The sequence below is a fragment of the Coregonus lavaretus genome (genome assembly GCF_964263955.1).
Source record: "Coregonus lavaretus genome assembly, contig: HAP1_SCAFFOLD_1003, whole genome shotgun sequence".
In the NCBI taxonomy this organism is placed as follows: Eukaryota; Metazoa; Chordata; class Actinopteri; order Salmoniformes; family Salmonidae; genus Coregonus; species Coregonus lavaretus.
Genome location: NW_028161048.1, coordinates 97492 through 116704, shown reverse-complemented (window position 1 = coordinate 116704; position 19213 = coordinate 97492). Strand labels below are relative to the sequence as shown.

General features: G+C 45.1%; 1 protein-coding gene across 1 annotated transcript in view; it reads left to right on the top strand.

Moving 5' to 3' along the window:
* The window catches only part of LOC311121158 (disco-interacting protein 2 homolog B-A-like), a gene marked incomplete at its 5' end in the record, with an annotated part of 74835 nt that extends 55826 nt beyond the window's left edge, over positions 1-19009 (top strand). Inside the window, 35 exons of the mRNA XM_084195678.1 lie at positions 166-291; positions 450-821; positions 922-1074; positions 1831-1950; positions 2169-2366; positions 2980-3071; positions 4104-4214; positions 4310-4433; positions 4712-4821; positions 4914-5016; positions 5156-5220; positions 5314-5407; positions 5498-5617; positions 7112-7226; positions 7464-7603; positions 8052-8188; positions 8367-8447; positions 8526-8653; positions 9558-9672; positions 9804-10005; positions 10149-10261; positions 13899-13979; positions 14103-14226; positions 14355-14476; positions 14658-14769; positions 15426-15535; positions 15787-15917; positions 16008-16176; positions 16261-16431; positions 16830-16891; positions 16990-17047; positions 17166-17240; positions 17633-17807; positions 18172-18295; positions 18475-19009. Coding sequence (XP_084051804.1) covers positions 166-291; positions 450-821; positions 922-1074; positions 1831-1950; positions 2169-2366; positions 2980-3071; positions 4104-4214; positions 4310-4433; positions 4712-4821; positions 4914-5016; positions 5156-5220; positions 5314-5407; positions 5498-5617; positions 7112-7226; positions 7464-7603; positions 8052-8188; positions 8367-8447; positions 8526-8653; positions 9558-9672; positions 9804-10005; positions 10149-10261; positions 13899-13979; positions 14103-14226; positions 14355-14476; positions 14658-14769; positions 15426-15535; positions 15787-15917; positions 16008-16176; positions 16261-16431; positions 16830-16891; positions 16990-17047; positions 17166-17240; positions 17633-17807; positions 18172-18295; positions 18475-18727 — 4586 coding nt within the window. The 3' untranslated portion in view covers positions 18728-19009. The remainder of the gene's footprint in view (positions 1-165; positions 292-449; positions 822-921; positions 1075-1830; positions 1951-2168; positions 2367-2979; positions 3072-4103; positions 4215-4309; positions 4434-4711; positions 4822-4913; positions 5017-5155; positions 5221-5313; positions 5408-5497; positions 5618-7111; positions 7227-7463; positions 7604-8051; positions 8189-8366; positions 8448-8525; positions 8654-9557; positions 9673-9803; positions 10006-10148; positions 10262-13898; positions 13980-14102; positions 14227-14354; positions 14477-14657; positions 14770-15425; positions 15536-15786; positions 15918-16007; positions 16177-16260; positions 16432-16829; positions 16892-16989; positions 17048-17165; positions 17241-17632; positions 17808-18171; positions 18296-18474) is intronic.
* Positions 19010-19213: the final 204 nt, after the last annotated feature.

Here is a 19213-nt window from a genome sequence, read left to right as displayed (position 1 = left end):
CTCTCTTCTCTCTCTCTCTCTCTCTCTCTCTCTCTCTCTCTCTCTCTCTCTCTCTCTCTCTCTCTCTCTCTCTCTCTCTCTCTCTCTCTCTCTCTCCTCTCTCTCTCTCTCTCTCTCTCTCTCTCTGTCTCTGTCTCTGTCTCTCTCTCTCTGTCGTTGTCCCAGATATCCACACAGAGGCGGTGCAGGCTGCGTTGGCCAAACACAAGGAGGAGAAGATGGCACTGCCCATGCCCACCAAACGCCGCTCCACCTACGTCCAGTCGCCCATCAACAACTGCACCCCACCAGGTAGCGTAGGACTGACCCCCTCAAATCAGCCTGACTGCTTCTATTTCCTCAGGAACAGCCTACGTAAGCTTTATTGTTAGTGATGTAGGGTTGAATCCTAATGCCACACACTCTCTTTCTAATTCTCTCCATCTCTTACTTCCTCTCTCCTATCTCAGACTCGTCGTCAGGTTCAGAGGATGAGGGTGCTCTGTTGAGACAGTCGTCAGTGGGTGCTGGTTTGGGGGCTCCTACCCCTTCCTCTCTGCTGCAGCCCCCCAATCTGCAGAGCCCTGACTCCTGGATCAACCGCTCTGTCCAGGGCTCCTCCACATCCTCTTCTGCTTCTTCCGCCTCCTCCACTCTGTCCCATGGAGAGGGCAAGCCCCAGCCCCAAGCCCAGCCCCAGCCCCAAGCCCAGCCCCAGTACAAGCCCCAATACCAGCCCCAATACCAGCCCCAGTACCAGCCACAGTACCAGCCACAGTACCAGCCACAGTCACAGCCACAGCATCCAGCCATAGCTGACATGCTGGCTCAAGCACGCATCGGTAAGATATGTCCTTATGACCACAACACTTTAGAACGCCTTGGCATGTAACCCTATATAAGATAAACTGAGCAGATAAAATGAACCTGTCTTTCTTCCAGGCCTTTCAGAGAACAGCGGACCCCCCCCAGACGTGTTGGCGGCAGCCCCCCAGGCCAGGGGCTCCTCTCAGGTGGACAGGCCCAACAACCCTCCCGTGGTCCGGGGGATGAGCCGCGGACAGAGTCGCTCCAGCATGATGGAGACAGCCGACGGTAAGAACAGCCTCTTTGTTAGGGTCACCGTGTGTGTGTGTGTGTGTGTGTATGGGTGTATGTAGGAGTACGGAAGTCTGTGCGTGGGTGTGTATATGTGAGATTATGACCGCGTGAGTGTGTGTCCTTGTCGAATCTTCATACACTTTTGCATTTCCATTGAATATATATATTATTTTTTAAAGTAATAATGTTTTTCTTGAATAACATGTTGATTTCTGCCTGGACCATATCATTAACCAAACCATGTTGTTTTGTTTTCTTCTGGTCTTTTTCCACCCTGTCACGTGTTATTTTGACTGGCAATAGGTAACAGAAGAGGTAACACATTCCCTATGAGAAACTCATGAACGAGTGGTGTTATATATACGTCTGTGTACTGTTTGGGCCTTTGTGCCTTGTTCTTACCCTCTATGCTGTATGATTAGGGAGAGTAGTATTTCTGTGAAACCAGAACCATCCTCTGAAACCGACTGAATCCTCATGTGTTTTCCTATTATGAAACCAATGATTCTTATTCCCTTTTACCTCACTCCAACCCTCCCAGTCCTGGTGTAGAGTTAGCCCTTTGCCTGCTGGTTTTCATACTAGCAGACTGCGAGTCGAGAAATAGGCTAGCGAAATAAGGAAAGCCAGTGTTGTGTGTGAAGTCAATCAAGACTTCCCTTCATATATTGGGGCAGGGAGAGTGTGTGTGTATGTATGTGTGTGTGACAGTGTCTATCGGACCCCCCCCCCCCCCCCCCCCCCCCCCAGGTGTCCCGGTCAACAGCAGGGTGTCCACTAAGATCCAGCAGCTGCTCAATACCTTGAAGAGGCCCAAGAGGCCCCCCCTCAGTGAGTTCTTCGTGGATGACCAGGAAGAGATTGTAGAGGGTGAGCCACCATTCATTCTTCAATCAATGGATCTCTCTTAGCCTGGTCTCAGATCTGTTTGTGCTGTCTTGCTAACTCCCAAGACAGCACAAACAGATCTGAGACCAGACTATATCTCTGTACATTTTACCTACAATGTTTTCATTTCCACCCCTCTGTACCAACCTCAAAGGTGCTACCTGGTTTATTCTGCCCCTCCCCCCCCTCTCCTCCTCCAGTGCCCCAGCCGGACCCCAACACACCGCGGCCAGAGGGCCGTCAGATCATCCCAGTGAAGGGGGAGCCCCTGGGGGTGGTCAGTAACTGGCCTCCAGCCCTCCAGGCTGCCCTGTCTCGCTGGGGGGCCACACAAGGCAAGAGCCCCGCCCTCACCGCCCTGGACATCACTGGCAAACCCCTGTACACACTGACCTACGGTAAGAAACTAGGCCCACACACAAAGCCCTGTACACTGACCTACGGTAAGAAACTAGGCCCACACACAAAGCCCTGTACACTGACCTACGGTACGTCACAGTCTCAAACCCCTGTATACACTGACCTACAGTACGTCACAGTCTCAAACCCGTGTACACACTGACCTATGTTACGTAACAGTCTCAAACCCCTAACCACACTGACCTACGGTATTTCACAGTCTCAGACCCCAAACCACACTGACCTACGGTATGTCACAGTGTCAAATCCCTAACCACACTGACCCACGGTGAGAGACTAGGACCACACAGAGATTTTATACTGCTACTACAACCTGACTTAGATACCCCTGTCTTTTCCATAGTTATACGATTGCCTACAGTTAGAGAACATATGATTTTTAACATCTATAACTCTACTTAGGTAGGGACAAGGCCCTATATACTTTATTTATTACATTGTTGTGCTATACTGTAGTCATGGTGTGGATAGAGTAATCTAGGTAATGGAGGGTTATGAGAGAAGAAGTATGAGATTGAGTGACACTGTTATTTACGATGCACGCCCTCCCTCCTTCCTCCCTCCTTCCTCTTCCTCTTCTCCCTCCATCAGGGAAACTGTGGAGCCGCAGTGTGAAGCTGGCCTACACCCTCCTCAACAAACTGGGACCCAAGAACGAGCAGGTCCTCAAGCCTGGGGACAGGGTGAGACACATCGACTCACACTACTTCTACTTCTCTCGTAATGATATAGCGTCAAAACAACCCCATGTATTTTTTTGTATTTATGAAGCTGCTGCCAATTACTCTTCCTGGGGTCCAAACAAGATGAAGGCAATTACATCACAAAAAAACCCATAATAAAACAGTACATCATACAACACATTATTACACCACTACTCTACGACAAAATGTATAATACCCCAATACAACAATATTACAACATTACAATGTACGTGTGTGTAGGGTGTATGCGTTTTTGTGTGTCTCTTCACAGTCTGCATTGTTCCATAAGATGTAGTTTTATCTGTTTTTATTTGTTATTTTGACCAGTTGTCATTTTCTGCAAATAAATGCTCTAAATGACAATATTTTTATTTGGAATTTGGGAGAAATGTTGTCAGTAGTTTATAGAATAAAACAAAAATGTTATTTTTACCCAAACACATACCTATAAATAGTAAAACCAGAGAAACTGATAATTTTGCAGTGGTCTATTAATTTTTTCCGCAGTTGTGTGTGTATATATATATATATATACAGTACCAGTCAAAGGTTTCAATGGTTTTTCTATATTTTTACTATTTTCTACCTTGTAGAATAATAGTGAAGACATCAAAACATATGGAATCATGTAGTAACCAAAAAAGTGTTTAAAAAATCAAAATATATTATATATTTTAGATTCTTCAAAGTAGCCACCCTTTGCTTTGATGACAGCTTTGCACACTCATTTATTTGGGCTGCAATTTCTGAGGCTGGTAACTCTAATGAACTTATCCTCTGCAGCAGAATAAAAGAGACCTAGGTCTCAATATGTCTTCCCTGTTAAAATAAAGGTTAAATAAAAGTAAAAAATTATTCAGCCCCTTCCCTCAGCTTTTTACCGAAACAGGGTTTTTACCGAAACTGGGTTTTTACCGAAACGGGTGGGGGAACGCTTTGTTATTGTTTTTACTTCTGATTTCTGCATTAAGGTCCATACGTCAACTTGATTTTTTATTTTATTTCCTGTAGGTGGCTCTAGTGTACCCTAACAGTGACCCTGGGATGTTCTGGGTGGCCTTCTTTGGCTGCCTGCTGGCTGAGGTCATCCCTGTCCCTATAGAGGTACCTCTGTCTCGCAAGGTTAGGAACATGTCAATGGAACTTTTTCAAGCCCACATTGACATGCTGTTACATCTGCTCTGTGATTGACTCCATATCCATTGTTGTTCCACCAGGATGCAGGCAGTAGTCAGGTGGGCTTCCTGCTGGGCAGCTGTGGTGTAACTCTGGCTCTGACCAGTGAGATCTGTCTGAAGGGACTCCCCAAGACACCCACCGGAGAGATACTACAGTTCAAAGGTCAGGAGCTGTCTCTCCTACTGGCCGTATTACAGAGCATCAATGTTTTTTAGTCACTGGTCACCGACTGAGTACACTGACTGATCTACAAATAATAATGAGTAGTTATTTAGGAAGCCAGGTGATTTGTAGGCATCTAGTCGAAGACTGCAATGTGGTTGATCTCAAACACAACCATTTTCTCTAGAGATCCAAATGTGATACTTTTTCTCTTTCTCTATGAGTCTCTTTTTGATTAAGTTGGTTGGTTGACGTATGATATTGACTGTCTTTTATAGGCTGGCCTCAGCTAAAGTGGGTGGTGACAGACTCCAAGTATCTCACCAAACCTGGCAAGGACTGGCAGCCCCACATCCCTACAGCTAACACTGACCCTGCATACATAGAGGTGTGTGTGTGTGCGTGTGTGTGTGTGTGTGTGGGGGTACGTGTGTGTACTTCTCATCCAATTCTAAGTGATTGTGTTTTCTCTCCCCCTAGTACAAGGCAAGTAAGGAGGGCACAGTGATGGGTGTGGCTGTGTCTAAGGTGGCCATGTTGACCCATTGCCAAGCACTGACTCAGGCCTGCAACTACTGTGAGGGTGAGTAACTACACTATATGAGAGAGGCATACTCTATCGCGAGAGTAAGTCTATGGCGTCTTTATGAAGATGATACACAGGGAACAAGTGTTTGAAGGATGCTTCTCATAGGGACTTATCTATATGGTTCTGTTTTTAGGTGAGACACTAGTGAACGTTCTGGACTTTAAAAAGGACATGGGCCTGTGGCATGGAGTTCTCACGGTGAGTGTTTGTGGATGGGGGGATAATAGTTACTTCAGTTACTTAAATCATATGCATTTCCGTTTAATACGTTGTATTTTGTTGTTCTTTTAGAGTGTAATGAACAGGATCCACACTATCAGTGTGCCCTATGCTGTGATGAAGGCTTGCCCTCTCTCCTGGGTTCAAAGGGTCCACATACACAAAGGTAGTTACACCTCCACAACCACTCTCTCTCTGTGTGACCATGAGAACACTGATTTTCATGTACTCATTTGTCCCTCCTGTCCCCCCGTAGCGCGCGTTGCCTTGGTGAAGTGTCGTGACCTGCACTGGGCCATGATGGCACACAGGGAACAGAGGGACACCAGCCTGGCATCGCTGCGCATGCTCATTGTCGCTGATGGAGCCAACCCCTGTGAGTGTGAAATGTAGTCAATGCAGGGAAATGTAGTCTGTGTGGAATCCACACTGGAACTACAGATGCCAGACATGCATGGAACTGGTCTGCATCCCAGTAAGCAAAATGAAGTTGAAAAGTATTTTAGACGTGTCTTCCTGACGTTGATGTCAGGTGCATATTAGGTGCTGAATGAAAGGTGAAAATACGTATTTTCCAGATGTCGAAAATACTTATTTTCCGGATGTTGAAATCGGGTGCATTGTAGGTGCTGAATGAAAGGTGAGAAGACGTATTTTCCGGCCGTCAAAAATATGTATTTTCCGGACATTGAAAATACTTAATTTACAGACGTTAAAAATACGTTTTTTTCAGACATTGATTCTATGGCCAATTTTCAACTGCACATACATTCTCAATGAAGTAAGCATTGTATCACAATAATAATTGTTCAAGCATCTTACTATAGGGAATAGGAGCCAACAGAATATGTATTATTACTCTCATCTGTAACATGCACTTATGTTAGATTTTTCAAAAGCTTTATACCTGGCAGCAATGACGTTCAAACTAATACAACTTACCGAATAAACCAACGGACCACTTCAACTACAATACCATTCTCAGTAACAGTCACAGATTTTTTTCTTTTCTTGTTATGTCTTTGATATATTGTTGTTTATCTACCTAAATTGAATGCATTGACTGTAGGTGGCTCTGACCAAAATGTAAATGTACAAAATAAAATAATCGCAAAGCATGCTGGGTATTATTCTAATGTGCTACACCCCCAAACAAGGACACATTTGGTAGGTGCGGACCAGATCCAAAACTGAACGAATAATAGACGTTTTGGGCTATGTTTCACAAGTTTGAACATCACAGTACAGTACGGCACAGTTTAGTACAGTAGAGCACAGTAGAGTACGGTACGGTACAGGACAGGAAAATGTTTATTTGGTAGAGTAGACTACAGTAGAGGATAGTTTAGTTCAATAGAGGATAGTACATTAGAGTAAAGTAGGGTACAATACAGTACACTATACTTTAAAGTACTGTACTATATTGTACTCTACTGTACTTTTATTTTCTGTACTGTAATGTAATGTGCTGTACTGTGCTCTCCAAACTTGTGAAACATAGACGTCTATGTTTGGTTCAGATTTGGTCCGGTCCGGACCGGCCTTTATTTGGCCCAAACATAGACGTCTATAATTGTTTTAGATTTGGTCCGCTCTAGCCCAAATCTGAACCAAACATAGACGTCTATGATTGGTTCAGATTTGGTCCGGACAGGACCAAATAACATTGCCGTCGGTAAATGCTTAGTGGGATTGCACCTTCCAGGCAGTCAGTGTGGCTGACAGACAGCAAACATCCAACATGCAATAGGACAATTGCAAGTGATAAACAAAGCCCTGTATGATTTGAATGGATACCATCCAAAAATGGTCAATGTTTTGAGATGTCAGTGTTGTTGAGTCTCTCTCGCTGTCTGTGTCTCTCCCTAAGGGTCGGTGTCGTCCTGCGATGCCTTCCTCAGTGTGTTCCAGATCCACGGGCTGAAGCCAGAGGTCATCTGTCCCTGTGCCACCTCCCCTGAGGCCATGACGGTAGCCATCCGCAGGTAGGATGGGCTGAATGGGTCTTCTTAGCAAAAATAACAGTTTGTGTTTTGTTTTGCTACTTGGCCAAATGTGTTTGTAGTACCCTGAGTTGCCTCTGGAAAAATGTAATGAAATCAAAGTTACATAATGTACCTTCAATAATTTAATTTATGTATGGTTAGAAGGACCATCTTTCGGCAGTGTGTGTACATTTTTGAGTAAAATCCCTGTCCTCTCCTGTACCTCTCTGTGTGCAGGCCGGGGGTGCCAGGGACGCCCCTCCCAGCCAGGGCCATCCTCTCCATGGGGGGTCTGAGTCACGGGGTCATCAGGGTCAACACGGAGGACAAAAACTCTGCCCTCACCGTGCAGGATGTGGGTCATGTGATGCCTGGAGGTGAGGAGGGGGGATGCACAGTATAGAAGAGAGAGAGAAATGGGGGATCTCACTTGAGAGTAATATCAGGAGTGAAATCCATGTGTATGTGTGTAATTGGCATACAAGTCTCAGGCAGGGCTATAGTAACTAATCACGAGAGTTTGATTTCAAATCACCTCCACTGCAGGTCCATTTTTATATATGAATGTGTTTATTCCCGGGGCCACCCATATGTAAAATGTATGCACGCATGACTGTAAGTCACTTTGGATAAAAGTGTCTGCTAAATGGCATATATTATTATTATTATTATTATTATATTTGATTCTTTATGTGTAAATCGGTTTCTGTAATTGTATGTGTGTTATTATTCCTGTACATGTATTTATCTGTGCAGCTGACTCTGTCTCTATGTCTATATCTCTGATGTGTATAGTGAAGCCTGACTCTGTTTCTGTGTCTATAGCTCTGATGTGTATAGTGAAGCCTGAAGGGCCTCCTCAGCTGTGTAAGACAGATGAGATAGGGGAGATCGTGGTGAACTCTCGTGCTGGAGGCAACATGTACTATGGCCTACCAGGAGTCACCAAGAACACCTTTGAGGTATAGACCCACAACCATTCAATTCCCCCTTATGTGTTACGTGCTGTAAAGGGGAACCTGGTCAGACACCTGGTCAGGACCTGGTCAGACACACCAAACTCTGAACATTCAATATGCTTACCAACACGTTTTATATTAGAAAATGTTAAAAACATCAGTTTTTGTCTGTCTGTTATAGGTGATTCCTGTCAATGCACTTGGTGCTCCTATTGGAGACATCCCCTTTGTGAGATCTGGACTCCTAGGCTTCGTAGGACCCGTAAGTAGGACTGTCGTGTGTGTGCGTGTGCGTGCGTCCATATGTGTGTAATGAATGCTGTGTCTAACCGCTCTACAGGGCAGTCTGATGTTTGTGGTGGGGAAGAACGAAGGCCTGCTGATGGTGAGTGGTAGGAGACACAACGCTGATGACTTGGTGGCCACAGCACTGGCCGTGGAGCCTGTCAAGACTGTGTATCGTGGGAGGTGAGTACTGTATGTGTGCATGCGTTTGTGTGTGTGTGCGCATATGTCAGCATGTATTTGAATGGACAGTGGATGAGGTCTGTGTTGTGTGTGCTTGCTGTGAGTCAGGTGTATTGGGGATTGCGCATAGAGATGTATAGAGATCATTACTTGGAAATAACCTGTTTTTGCATGGACATTGCCATTGAGGGCTTCCACCAGTTTAAAGTGGTCAACTGGGTGGGGATTCCTATGGGTTGGGAGCGATCAGCCAATGATCAAAATGTGTCTTCTTCAAATTGGTTTGCCTAGTTTGTAAAATGGCTTTAAGCTATATTACATAATCTAGTGGCCACAATAAATGATTGACACACAACATTTGGTTCAAGACTCCAGCTCTGCAGGTGGCGTGGCGGTAAGTCACCAATATTAGCTTTACACTTTTTTTCAAAAAATCAAAAGAAAATGGACTACTTGGAGATAGCCTCAATGGCGCTGCCCATGCTGTCACAGACTCCATAATGGCACAGATACAACATTGCAATCTCTATATGTCTCTATGGCATTGAGCTTTGTTGTGTATCACGACTGTCATCTGGTGGTTGTTAGTGAGCACTGCAGGCCCATAGCGCGCTCGAAATATGAGTGGATGTATACAGCATATTTCTGTGTGGGATGTGGGGGTGTATTGGCTCCTTGCAGAAAAGATCATCTCAAGCTGTGAAAATGCTTGTTATCAGAGTGGTTTTGTGTGTGTAGGAATTGCAGTGTTCTCTGCTTTATGTGTGGATGTACATATTTAGTATATGGAGGGAGAGGTCAATATCTATGTGTGTGACTATGGATCCTTGCAGAGAAGACATTCTAATTGTGTGTGTGTGTGTGTGTGTGTGTGTGTGTCCGCGTGTATGCATGTGTGTGTCAGGATTGCGGTGTTCTCTGTGACTGTGTTCTATGATGAGAGGATAGTGATTGTGGCAGAGCAGAGGCCAGATGCCAGTGAGGAGGACAGCTTCCAGTGGATGAGCCGAGTACTGCAGGTAGCTAACCCCCCTACAAACACCTCTTTCTTGGTACATTCCAAAACGAACACCACAGTTTTCAATGTACTCTAAACACTTGATTAGAGAAGTTGTCTAACTGAGGGGTGTTGTGTGTGTCCACTGTCCAGGCCATTGACAGTATTCACCAGGTGGGTTTGTACTGCCTAGCTCTGGTGCCTGCCAACACGTTACCCAAGACCCACCTGGGAGGGATCCACATCTTCGAGACCAAGCAGCACTTCCTGGACGGCAACCTGCACCCCTGTAACATCCTCATGTGCCCCCATACCTGTGTCACCAACCTCCCCAAACCACGGCAGAAACAGCCAGGTACAGTAGGCTCATCAACAGCAAAACTTGGAAACTGATTGGCTTACAGTGGCCATGACTTTTGAGCTAGGGAATTTATTTGATTGTGAATATGCATCTCTCTCTCTCTCTCTCTCTCTCTCCCTCCCTCTTTCTCTTTTTAGTGGGTGTGGGTCCAGCCTCCATCATGGTGGGGAACCTGGTAGCAGGGAAGAGGATAGCCCAGGCAGCAGGCAGGGATCTGGGCATGATCGAGGACCAGGACCTGATCAGGAAGGTAGGACCACCTCAGGACCTCTCTCTCATCATCACACCAGTTAGAAAGGACCCACATGCACGGTGGCCCATAGCAGGGTAGGGACGATAGCGGTAGCTGGTACTACTAACCTGGTGGTAGCCAACACTACTAACAATGGCATGCCGACTGCCGGATAGTCACGTTCGGTATGCTGTTGGGCTGCCACCATATTGGTTGGAGACAGCGGTTCAATATGGGCTTGCCTGCAGTGGTGAGCTGCCTCTTTGCCACCAGTGGTCCAGTAAGTGTTTGCTAGTTGGGTAGTTAGACAGGACAAGATAGCTGGTAAACCATGTGGGCAACATAATGCATTCTTTCTTCTGTCCTAATGCACCCGTCTCTCTTTGGATGTAACATTACATAGCTTCGTATGTGGCCTACTATGATGGTAAGAGCTACTGCCCCCTCCCAACTCTAACTTCTTACCCACCACACCCTGGTCCTTCCTTTGCTTCTGTCTGCAATGTGCTGTACAGTGAAGCTCTCAATGTGAATTTAGTTATTTTTCAGTTGCACACACAAATAATTATATGGATGCATCGCTAAGTTCTGGCAAGATGTGAGATCTTGCATGGTGTCAGACGTGATGCTCTGAATCTGCATGTGCCAATGTTTTATGCAATTGTTTTTATTTTTGCATCACAGCACAGTCTGTCATGGCATCTCTTAATGTCACCTGATGCACCATGCCTTCCATTTTTTATTTTATTTTTTATTTATTAAGGATCCCCATTAGCTGCTGCCAAGGCAGCAGCTACTCTTCCTGGGGTCCAGCAACATTAAGGCAGTTATATACAATTTCAAATATTACATGACATTATATTTCATAACACTTTACCCAATACATTTAGTGTGTTCCCTCAGGCCACTACTCCACTATCACATATTTACAATACAACATCCATGTGTACGTGTGTGTAGAGTGAGTGTCTATATGTATGTGTGTATGTACCTGTGTGTGTGTCTCTTCACAGTCCCCGCTGTTCCATAAGGTGTATTTTTACCTGTTTTTTAAATCTGATTCTACTGCTTGCATCAGTTACCTGATGTGGAATAGAGTTCCATGTAGTCATGGCTCTATGTAGTACTGAGTGCCTCCCATAGTCCGTTCTGGACTTGGGGACTGTGAAGAGACCTCTGGTGGCATGTCTTGTGGGGTATGCATGGGTGTCCGAGCTGTGTGCCAGTATTCCAAACAGACAGCTCGGTACATTCTGCTCGTCGACACCTCTCACAAAAACAAGCAGTGATGAAGTCAATCTCTCTTCCACTCTGAGCCAGTAGAGACTGACATGCATGTCATCAATGTTAGCTCTCCGTGTACTTTTAAGGGCCAGCTGTGCTGCCCTGTTCTAAGCCAACTGCAATTTTCCCAACTCCCTCTTTGTGGCACCTGACCACGCTACTGAACAGTAGTTGAGGTGCGACAAAACTAGGGCCTGTAGGACCTTCCTTGTTGATAGTGTTGTTAAGAAGGCAGAGCAGCGCTTAATTATGGACATACTTCTCCCCATCTTAGCTACTGTTGTATCAATATGCTTTGACCATGACAGTCTACAATCCAGGGTTACTCCAAGCAGTTTAGTCACCTCAACTTGCTCAATTTCCACATGATTCATTACGAGATGTAGTTGAGGTTTAAGGTTTAGTGAATGATTTGACCCAAATACAATGCTTTTAGTTTTGGAAATATTCAGGACTAACTTATTCCTTTCCACCCATTCCGAAACTAACTGCAACTCTTTGTTAAGTGTTGCAGTTATTTCAGTTGCTGTAGTAGCTGACGTGTATAGTGTTGAGTCATCCGCATATATAGACACACTGGCTTTACTCAAAGCCAGTGGCATGTCGTTAGTAAAGATGGATAAAAAGCAAGGGACCTAGACAGCTGCCCTGGGGAATTCCTGATTCTACCTGGATTATGTTTGAGAGGCTTCCATTAAAGAACACCCTCTGTGTTCTGTTAGACAAGTAACTCTTTATCCACATTATAGCAGGGGGTGTAAAGCTATAATACATACGTTTTTCCAGCAGCAGACTATGATCGATAATGTCAAAAGCCACACTGAAGTCTAACAAAACAGCCCCCACAATCTTTTTATCATCAGTTTCTCTCAGCCAATCATCAGTCATTTGTGTAAGTGCTGTGCTTGTTGAATGTCCTTTTCTATAAGCATGCTGAAAGTTTGTCAATTTGTTTACAGTAAAATAGCATTGTATCTGGTCAAACACAATTTTTTCCAATAGTTTACTAAGGGTTGGTAACAGGCTAATTGGTCGGCTGTTTGAGCCAGTAAAGGGGGCTTAACTATTCTTAGGTAGTGGAATGACTTTTGCTTCCCTCCAAGCCTGGGGGCACACACATTCTAGTAGGCTTAAATTGAAAATAATGCAAATAGGAGTGGCAATATCGTTCCGCTATTATCCTCAGCAATTTTCCATCCAAGTTGTCAGACCCCGGTGGCTTGTCGTTGTTAATAGACAACAATAATTTGTTCACCTCTTCCACACTCACTTTACGGAATTCAAAATTACAATGCTTGTCTTTGGTTATATATACTTGGATGTGTAGTGTTAGCAATTGTTGCAGGCATGTCATGCCTAAGTTTGCTAATCTTGCCAATGAAAAAATTATTAAAGTAGTTGGCAATATCAGTTGGTTTTGTGATGAATGAGCCATCTGATTCAATGAATGATGGAGCTGAGTTTGCCTTTTTTGTCATTTAAGTCGCTCCAAAGCTATTTACTATCATTATTTATGTTATTTATCCACCAGTCCATCATAGTGTTATTTCTTCTTCTTTTCATTCAGTTTAGTCACATGATTTCTCAATTTGCAATACGTTTGCCAATCGGTTGTGCAGCCAGACTTATTTGCCATTCCTTTTGCCTCATCCCTCTCAACCATACAATATTTCAATTCCTCATCAATCCACGGGGATTTAACTGTTTTTCAGTCATTTTCTTAATGGGTGCATGCTTATTAGTAACTGGAATAAGCAATTTCATAAACGTGTCAAGTGCAGTGTCTGTTTGCTCTTCCATTGGCCCCCATCACCTCTGAATGTTCAAAATACTACACATACACATACAGGCCTTGCTGGTCTACAGAGTTGTTTGGACTCAGACGAAGGCCCTGGCAAGCCATCTTCCTGAGATTCAACCATCCACATCTGCTCTTCATGTGCTTTGCTGTTTTTTCCCAATTGATTCCTCCCCATAATTGCTGTTAGCTAATATTTAAATCAGTTTTTCATTATTTTAAGGAATAGTTTGGTTAATGCTGCATGGTGTAAATTGACCATTTGTTTGCTACTTTGCCAATGGAAGTGACAGTTGCCTTCCTCCTGGTAGAAAAGCTACCTACAGAGGACATTTTTGCTCCAGGGCTATTTACTGCAGTGCAACTGTATTGACCATCTTCATGTCCTTAGACTTACTGTAACTTAAGGGAATTAACTTGAGGAAATTCAAGTTCTGTCAGGTTCCTTCCATCAGCAAAATACAACTCTTATTAGATTTATTTGTGGTTATTTTGTGTTGATATCAATTGATTTTTTCCCTATTGATATGATTGCTATGTAATTAGCTTTGACCCTCTCTTTTCTCTCCTCAGCACCAGTTCCTGTCCGAGGCTCTACAGTGGAGGGCACAGACTGACCCAGACCACTGTCTCTATGTGCTGCTCAATGCAAAGGTAGCACTCTCACTCTTTTAGACTCACTCTCACACATACAGTATACAGAACCCCCATAGACAGTTGTGCCCAGTTTTAAATAAACCCCTTGCCCCTACCCTCTCTCTAATGCCTTTGCTTCAGGGGGTAGCAGTGTGCACAGCCACATGTGTGCAGCTGCATAAGCGGGCGGAGAAGATTGCAGCGGCGCTCACAGAGAAAGGCAGCATCAACACCGGGGACAACGTGGTGCTGCTCTACCCTCCTGGTGGGTCCTTTCTGTCTTTCTGTCTGTCCGTCCATCAGACTCACACTGAGAAGTGGCATAGTCATACCCATTGAGGATGACTTAGAGTTACAGTCTGTCTTTGTCTCTCTTTCTGTCTCTCTCTCTAGGTATTGACCTGATAGCCTCTTTCTATGGCTGTCTGTACGCTGGCTGTGTTCCTGTCACTGTCAGACCTCCTCATCCACAGAACCTGGCAGCCACACTTCCCACTGTCCGCATGATCATCGATGTAAGTGTGTGCATGTTTATGTGTATATGTGGTATATTTTGATTACGTGAGTGTATGAGGATGGGTGCTTTTTTATTAGCATTTTGTTTGAGTGTTATTATTTTGGTCTTCCAAAGGTATGAAGTTGGAACCATACTTTTCTACAAACTAACATGTTTGTGGTGCATCTGTCTGTCCCCAGGTCAGTAAAGCTGCCTGTATCCTTACCACTCAGAACCTCATGAGGATCCTGCGCTCCAAAGAGGCTGCTGCCTCTCTGAACATTAAAACATGGCCGACAATCATAGACACAGGTACCATAGGCCAGGTGTTCTTAAACTTTTTGGTGCTGGGGACCCCTTTTGTGATCGCAAATTCATCAGTGAGGGACCCCCTCATAATCAGAACACCACTCGAGTGAGATAAAAATAGCATACAAGGAGTTTTACTATGACTTCGGCAGTGTATGGCCGGATGAACCAAGTCTCAGGCCCTGGGATGGAACATTTTAATGCTTTTGGCATCTGAGATTTTCTTTTGAAGTTTTCAAACAAATTTCCTGCAATTCTACACATTTTGCCATAAGACAGAGAGAACACTTTGCAGTTTAAAGCTTAAATTACAGTGCATTTATGTAAAAGTATTGAGTTGATAATTGGTGGAGTACTGTGGATACCAATATCCCTCTGAACATGTTGCCCAGGGTTAAGAACATACATTGTATATATATATATTGTATTGTATTATACCCTCTAAACTTATTCCACAGATCCCTTGGACAAAATTAGTTTAATCAAATTTTTTTTTTTTATATATAAAAATAAATAAATACTTGGATCTGGCTGTGTACCCCCTAAAGTACCTCCACACCCCATTTTGAGAACCCCTGCCATAGAAGATCTTACATACAGAACATACCTAACCTGAGCCAGAGAAACTCAACCTTGTTGTGCATGTTCCCTTCTTCCAGATGACCTCCCTCGCCATAGACCCCCCACGATCTACAAGCCCCCCACGGCAGAGATGATCGCCTATCTGGACTTCAGTGTGTCCACCACGGGCATGCTCACTGGGGTCAAGGTAAGGTCAATTACAGGAGGCTACCACTGTGTCTCAATACTCTAAAACAGCCCCAGATAGTTTGCAAACCTATGGTGGCCCATGAGCGGCCTGCCTTCGGCAAAGTCAGTAGCCAACGGCCCATTTTGCTCATCTGCTTTACAGTGGGCCAATGGCGGTAGCCATAACCATGGCTTTACCGGTTGATTCTGCTTCTCTTATTGGTTTCATTGTGATGTGTGTGTGATTGGCTGTGTGTCTCTGGCCATCAGATCTCCCATGCGGCAGTCAGTGCTCTGTGTCGCTCCATCAAGCTGCAGTGTGAGCTCTACTCCTCACGCCAAATAGCCATCTGCCTGGACCCTTACTGTGGCCTGGGCTTCGTACTGTGGTGCCTCGCAAGGTAACACACACATACACACACACAGGGTATCTTTATCTCTCTCACTTACACACATGAACTCACACCTTATCTTGTTTCCTGTGTGTGTAGTGTGTACTCGGGCCACCAGTCCATCCTAATCCCTCCTCTGGAGTTGGAGAGCTGTCTGCCCTTGTGGCTGAGCACCCTGAGCCAGTACCGCATCAGAGACACCTTCTGCTCCTACTCTGTCATGGAGCTCTGCACCAAGGGGATAGGCACGCAGACAGAGATACTCAAAGTGAGTACAACACACACACACACACACACACACACACAAACACAAACACGCTAACTCCCCATCTCCTTCTCTCTTTCCTTCCAGGCACGGGGGCTGAACCTGTCATGTGTGAGGAGCTGTGTGGTGATAGCAGAGGAGCGTCCTCGTCTGACCCTCACCATGTCCTTCTCCAAGCTGTTTAAGGACCTGGGCCTCTCCCCCCGTGCTGTCAGCACAGCCTTTGGATCCAGGGTCAACCTGGCCATTTGCATGCAGGTATTCAACCAGCTAGAATCTGTTCTGTGAGGAGGTACTAGGCAACAGGGAATTTCATAAGATGGAAGCATAACTCACTTGTTTGGAAAGATAGACTTGTATTAATGGCTAAGGGAAAACATTAATGTTTTGACGGCCATGTCCAATGTTCCTATGATTTGTGGCTGAACCTTGACTCATGTTGGTTGATGCACTAACTAGTGTCTCCCTGAACTGGAGGCTAGAGCCTTCTGTTAACTCTACATAACAGAAGAGTCACGTGTAAATAGAGGACTCTGAGGGTTGTCTGCCAGTTCAGTTAGTACAGCAGGACCTCCCTGTATGTCTCCTCAAGGACTGATACATGTACAGTGGATGTGTATCTGAGTTTTCAGTCAGGTTTTCTGTTTGTTTCTCAGGGAACCACTGGACCGGACCCCTCCACTGTGTATGTGGACATGAAGTCCCTCCGCCATGACAGGTGAGAACATATGTATGAGCAGCTTTGACGCTGAGGATCTTTTTTGTTTTTACAGTATTGAGTTCACCATCACAATGTGCTTTCACTTTCTGTCTCAGGGTGAGGCTGGTGGAGAGGGGAGCCCCTCAGAGTCTCCCTCTGATGGAGTCTGGCAAAGTAAGTCTCCCCTGATGGATCCACACACATTAAATTCCCTTTGTATTCAGATACAAGATGTGTTGTTGTGGGATTTTGTTGTTCACCATCTGTCTCTCTACTCTATCACTCTCTATAGATCTTACCAGGAGTCAGGGTGATCATTGTGAACCCAGAGACCAGAGGACCTCTAGGAGATTCCCATCTAGGAGAGGTGAGGGAAGAGAATGCTAATATTAGAGTGAATATGTCAACATGTGGCATAGATAAAAGGATGGGCAATAGGAAAGGTATAATTAGGAAAAACTCCTATCCCTATCAATAACCAACAATTCTCCTCATACATAACTCTCCTATTCCATCCTTATTAGGTTCGGCGGCAGGTAGCTTAGTGGTTAAGAGCATTGTGCCAGTAACCGAAAGGTCGCTGGTTCTAATCCCCGAGCCGACTAGGTGAAAAATCTGTCGATGTGCCCTTGAGCAAGGCACTTAACCCTAATTGCTCCTGTAAGTCGCTCTGGATAAGAGCGTCTGCTAAATGACTAAAATGTAAATGTAAAATGTTAACTGTACCTTGTCCCCTACTCTGCTCTCTGTCTCTGTCAGATCTGGATTAACAGCCCTCACAGTGCCAGTGGCTACTATACCATCTATGGAGAGGAGAGCCTGCAGGCCGACCACTTTAACACCAAGCTGAGCTTTGGAGACCCCACGACCCTGTGGGCCAGGACTGGCTACCTGGGCTTCGTCAAGAGGACTGAACTACTAGATGCCGCTGGGCGTGAGTGGATGGGCCCGGTCAGGGATATGGAGGCTAACGCTAATGGCTAACATAAAAAGGGAGGGCTATAGATGCTAATGCTAATGGATAACATGAAAAGGGAGGGCTATGGATGCTAATGGATAAAAAATGAAAAGGGAGGGCTATGGAGGCTAACGCTAATGGCTAACATGAAAAGGGATGCTATGGATGCTAATGCTAATAGATAGCATGAAAAGGGAGGGCTATGATGCTAATGCTAATGGATAACAAGAAAAGGGAGACATACTAGGGATCTGATGAGGGATAAATGAGCTAGCCCAACATACCCAGTATTCAACATATTTGTTTGCCCCTCTCTGTCTGTCTCCCTCTCTGTGGTCAGATCGTCATGATGCCCTGTTTGTGGTGGGTTCCGTGGATGAGACTCTGGAGCTTAGGGGACTGCGCTACCACCCCATCGACATCGAGACGTCTGTGTCCCGGGCTCACCGCAGCATCGCAGAGAGGTCAGAACACTGGAGTGTCCCAGGAAACCTTACTTATTGTCCATTGGTTTATCTGTGTTTTTATAATTGGAGTGAGATGAAGAGATTTCTTAGTGTGTGTGTGTGTACGTGCGCACGTGTGTGTCTTTGTCTGACATTTGATTTGAATATAACCCCTTTTTCATATGTGTCCCATACAGTGCGGTGTTCACGTGGACCAACCTACTGGTGGTGGTGGCTGAGCTGTGTGGCTCAGAGCAGGATGCCCTGGACCTGGTGCCCCTGGTCACCAACGTGGTGCTGGAGGAGCACCATCTCATCGTGGGCGTGGTGGTCATCGTGGACCCGGGGGTCATACCTATCAACTCCAGGGGGGAGAAACAGCGCATGCACCTCCGGGACTCCTTCCTGGCTGACCAACTGGACCCCATCTATGTGGCGTATAATATGTGAGGGGCCAGGGGGGATGGGCTGGGCTGGTCATCGTATGGTGGAAAAGATTCCGGCTGTTGGAGAGGGGGTTAGGAAGAAAGTAGTTTGGACCAACCTGCTCCATAGACAGAAAATGCATGGTACCACAATGGGCAGTAGGAGGGGGTTGGCTGCACTTTACTGCACTGTATTGACACAGACCTTTTTGGGGTGTATGTGGTTCAGATCTAAGGTCTTTTGCATTCCAGGTCTGTTGGATTTCAAGGAGCACTCTGTTGTGTTTTGAGACGTACACTGTATTGTAAAAAAAAAGAAGTGTGTATATATATATATATATATATATATATATATATACTGAGTATACAAAACATTAAGGACAACTGCTATTTCCGTGACATAGACTGACCAGGTGATTCCAGGTGAAAGCTATGATCCCTTATTTATGTCACTTGTTAAATCCACTTCAAATCAGTGTAGATGAAGGGGAGGAGACAGGTTAAAGAAGTA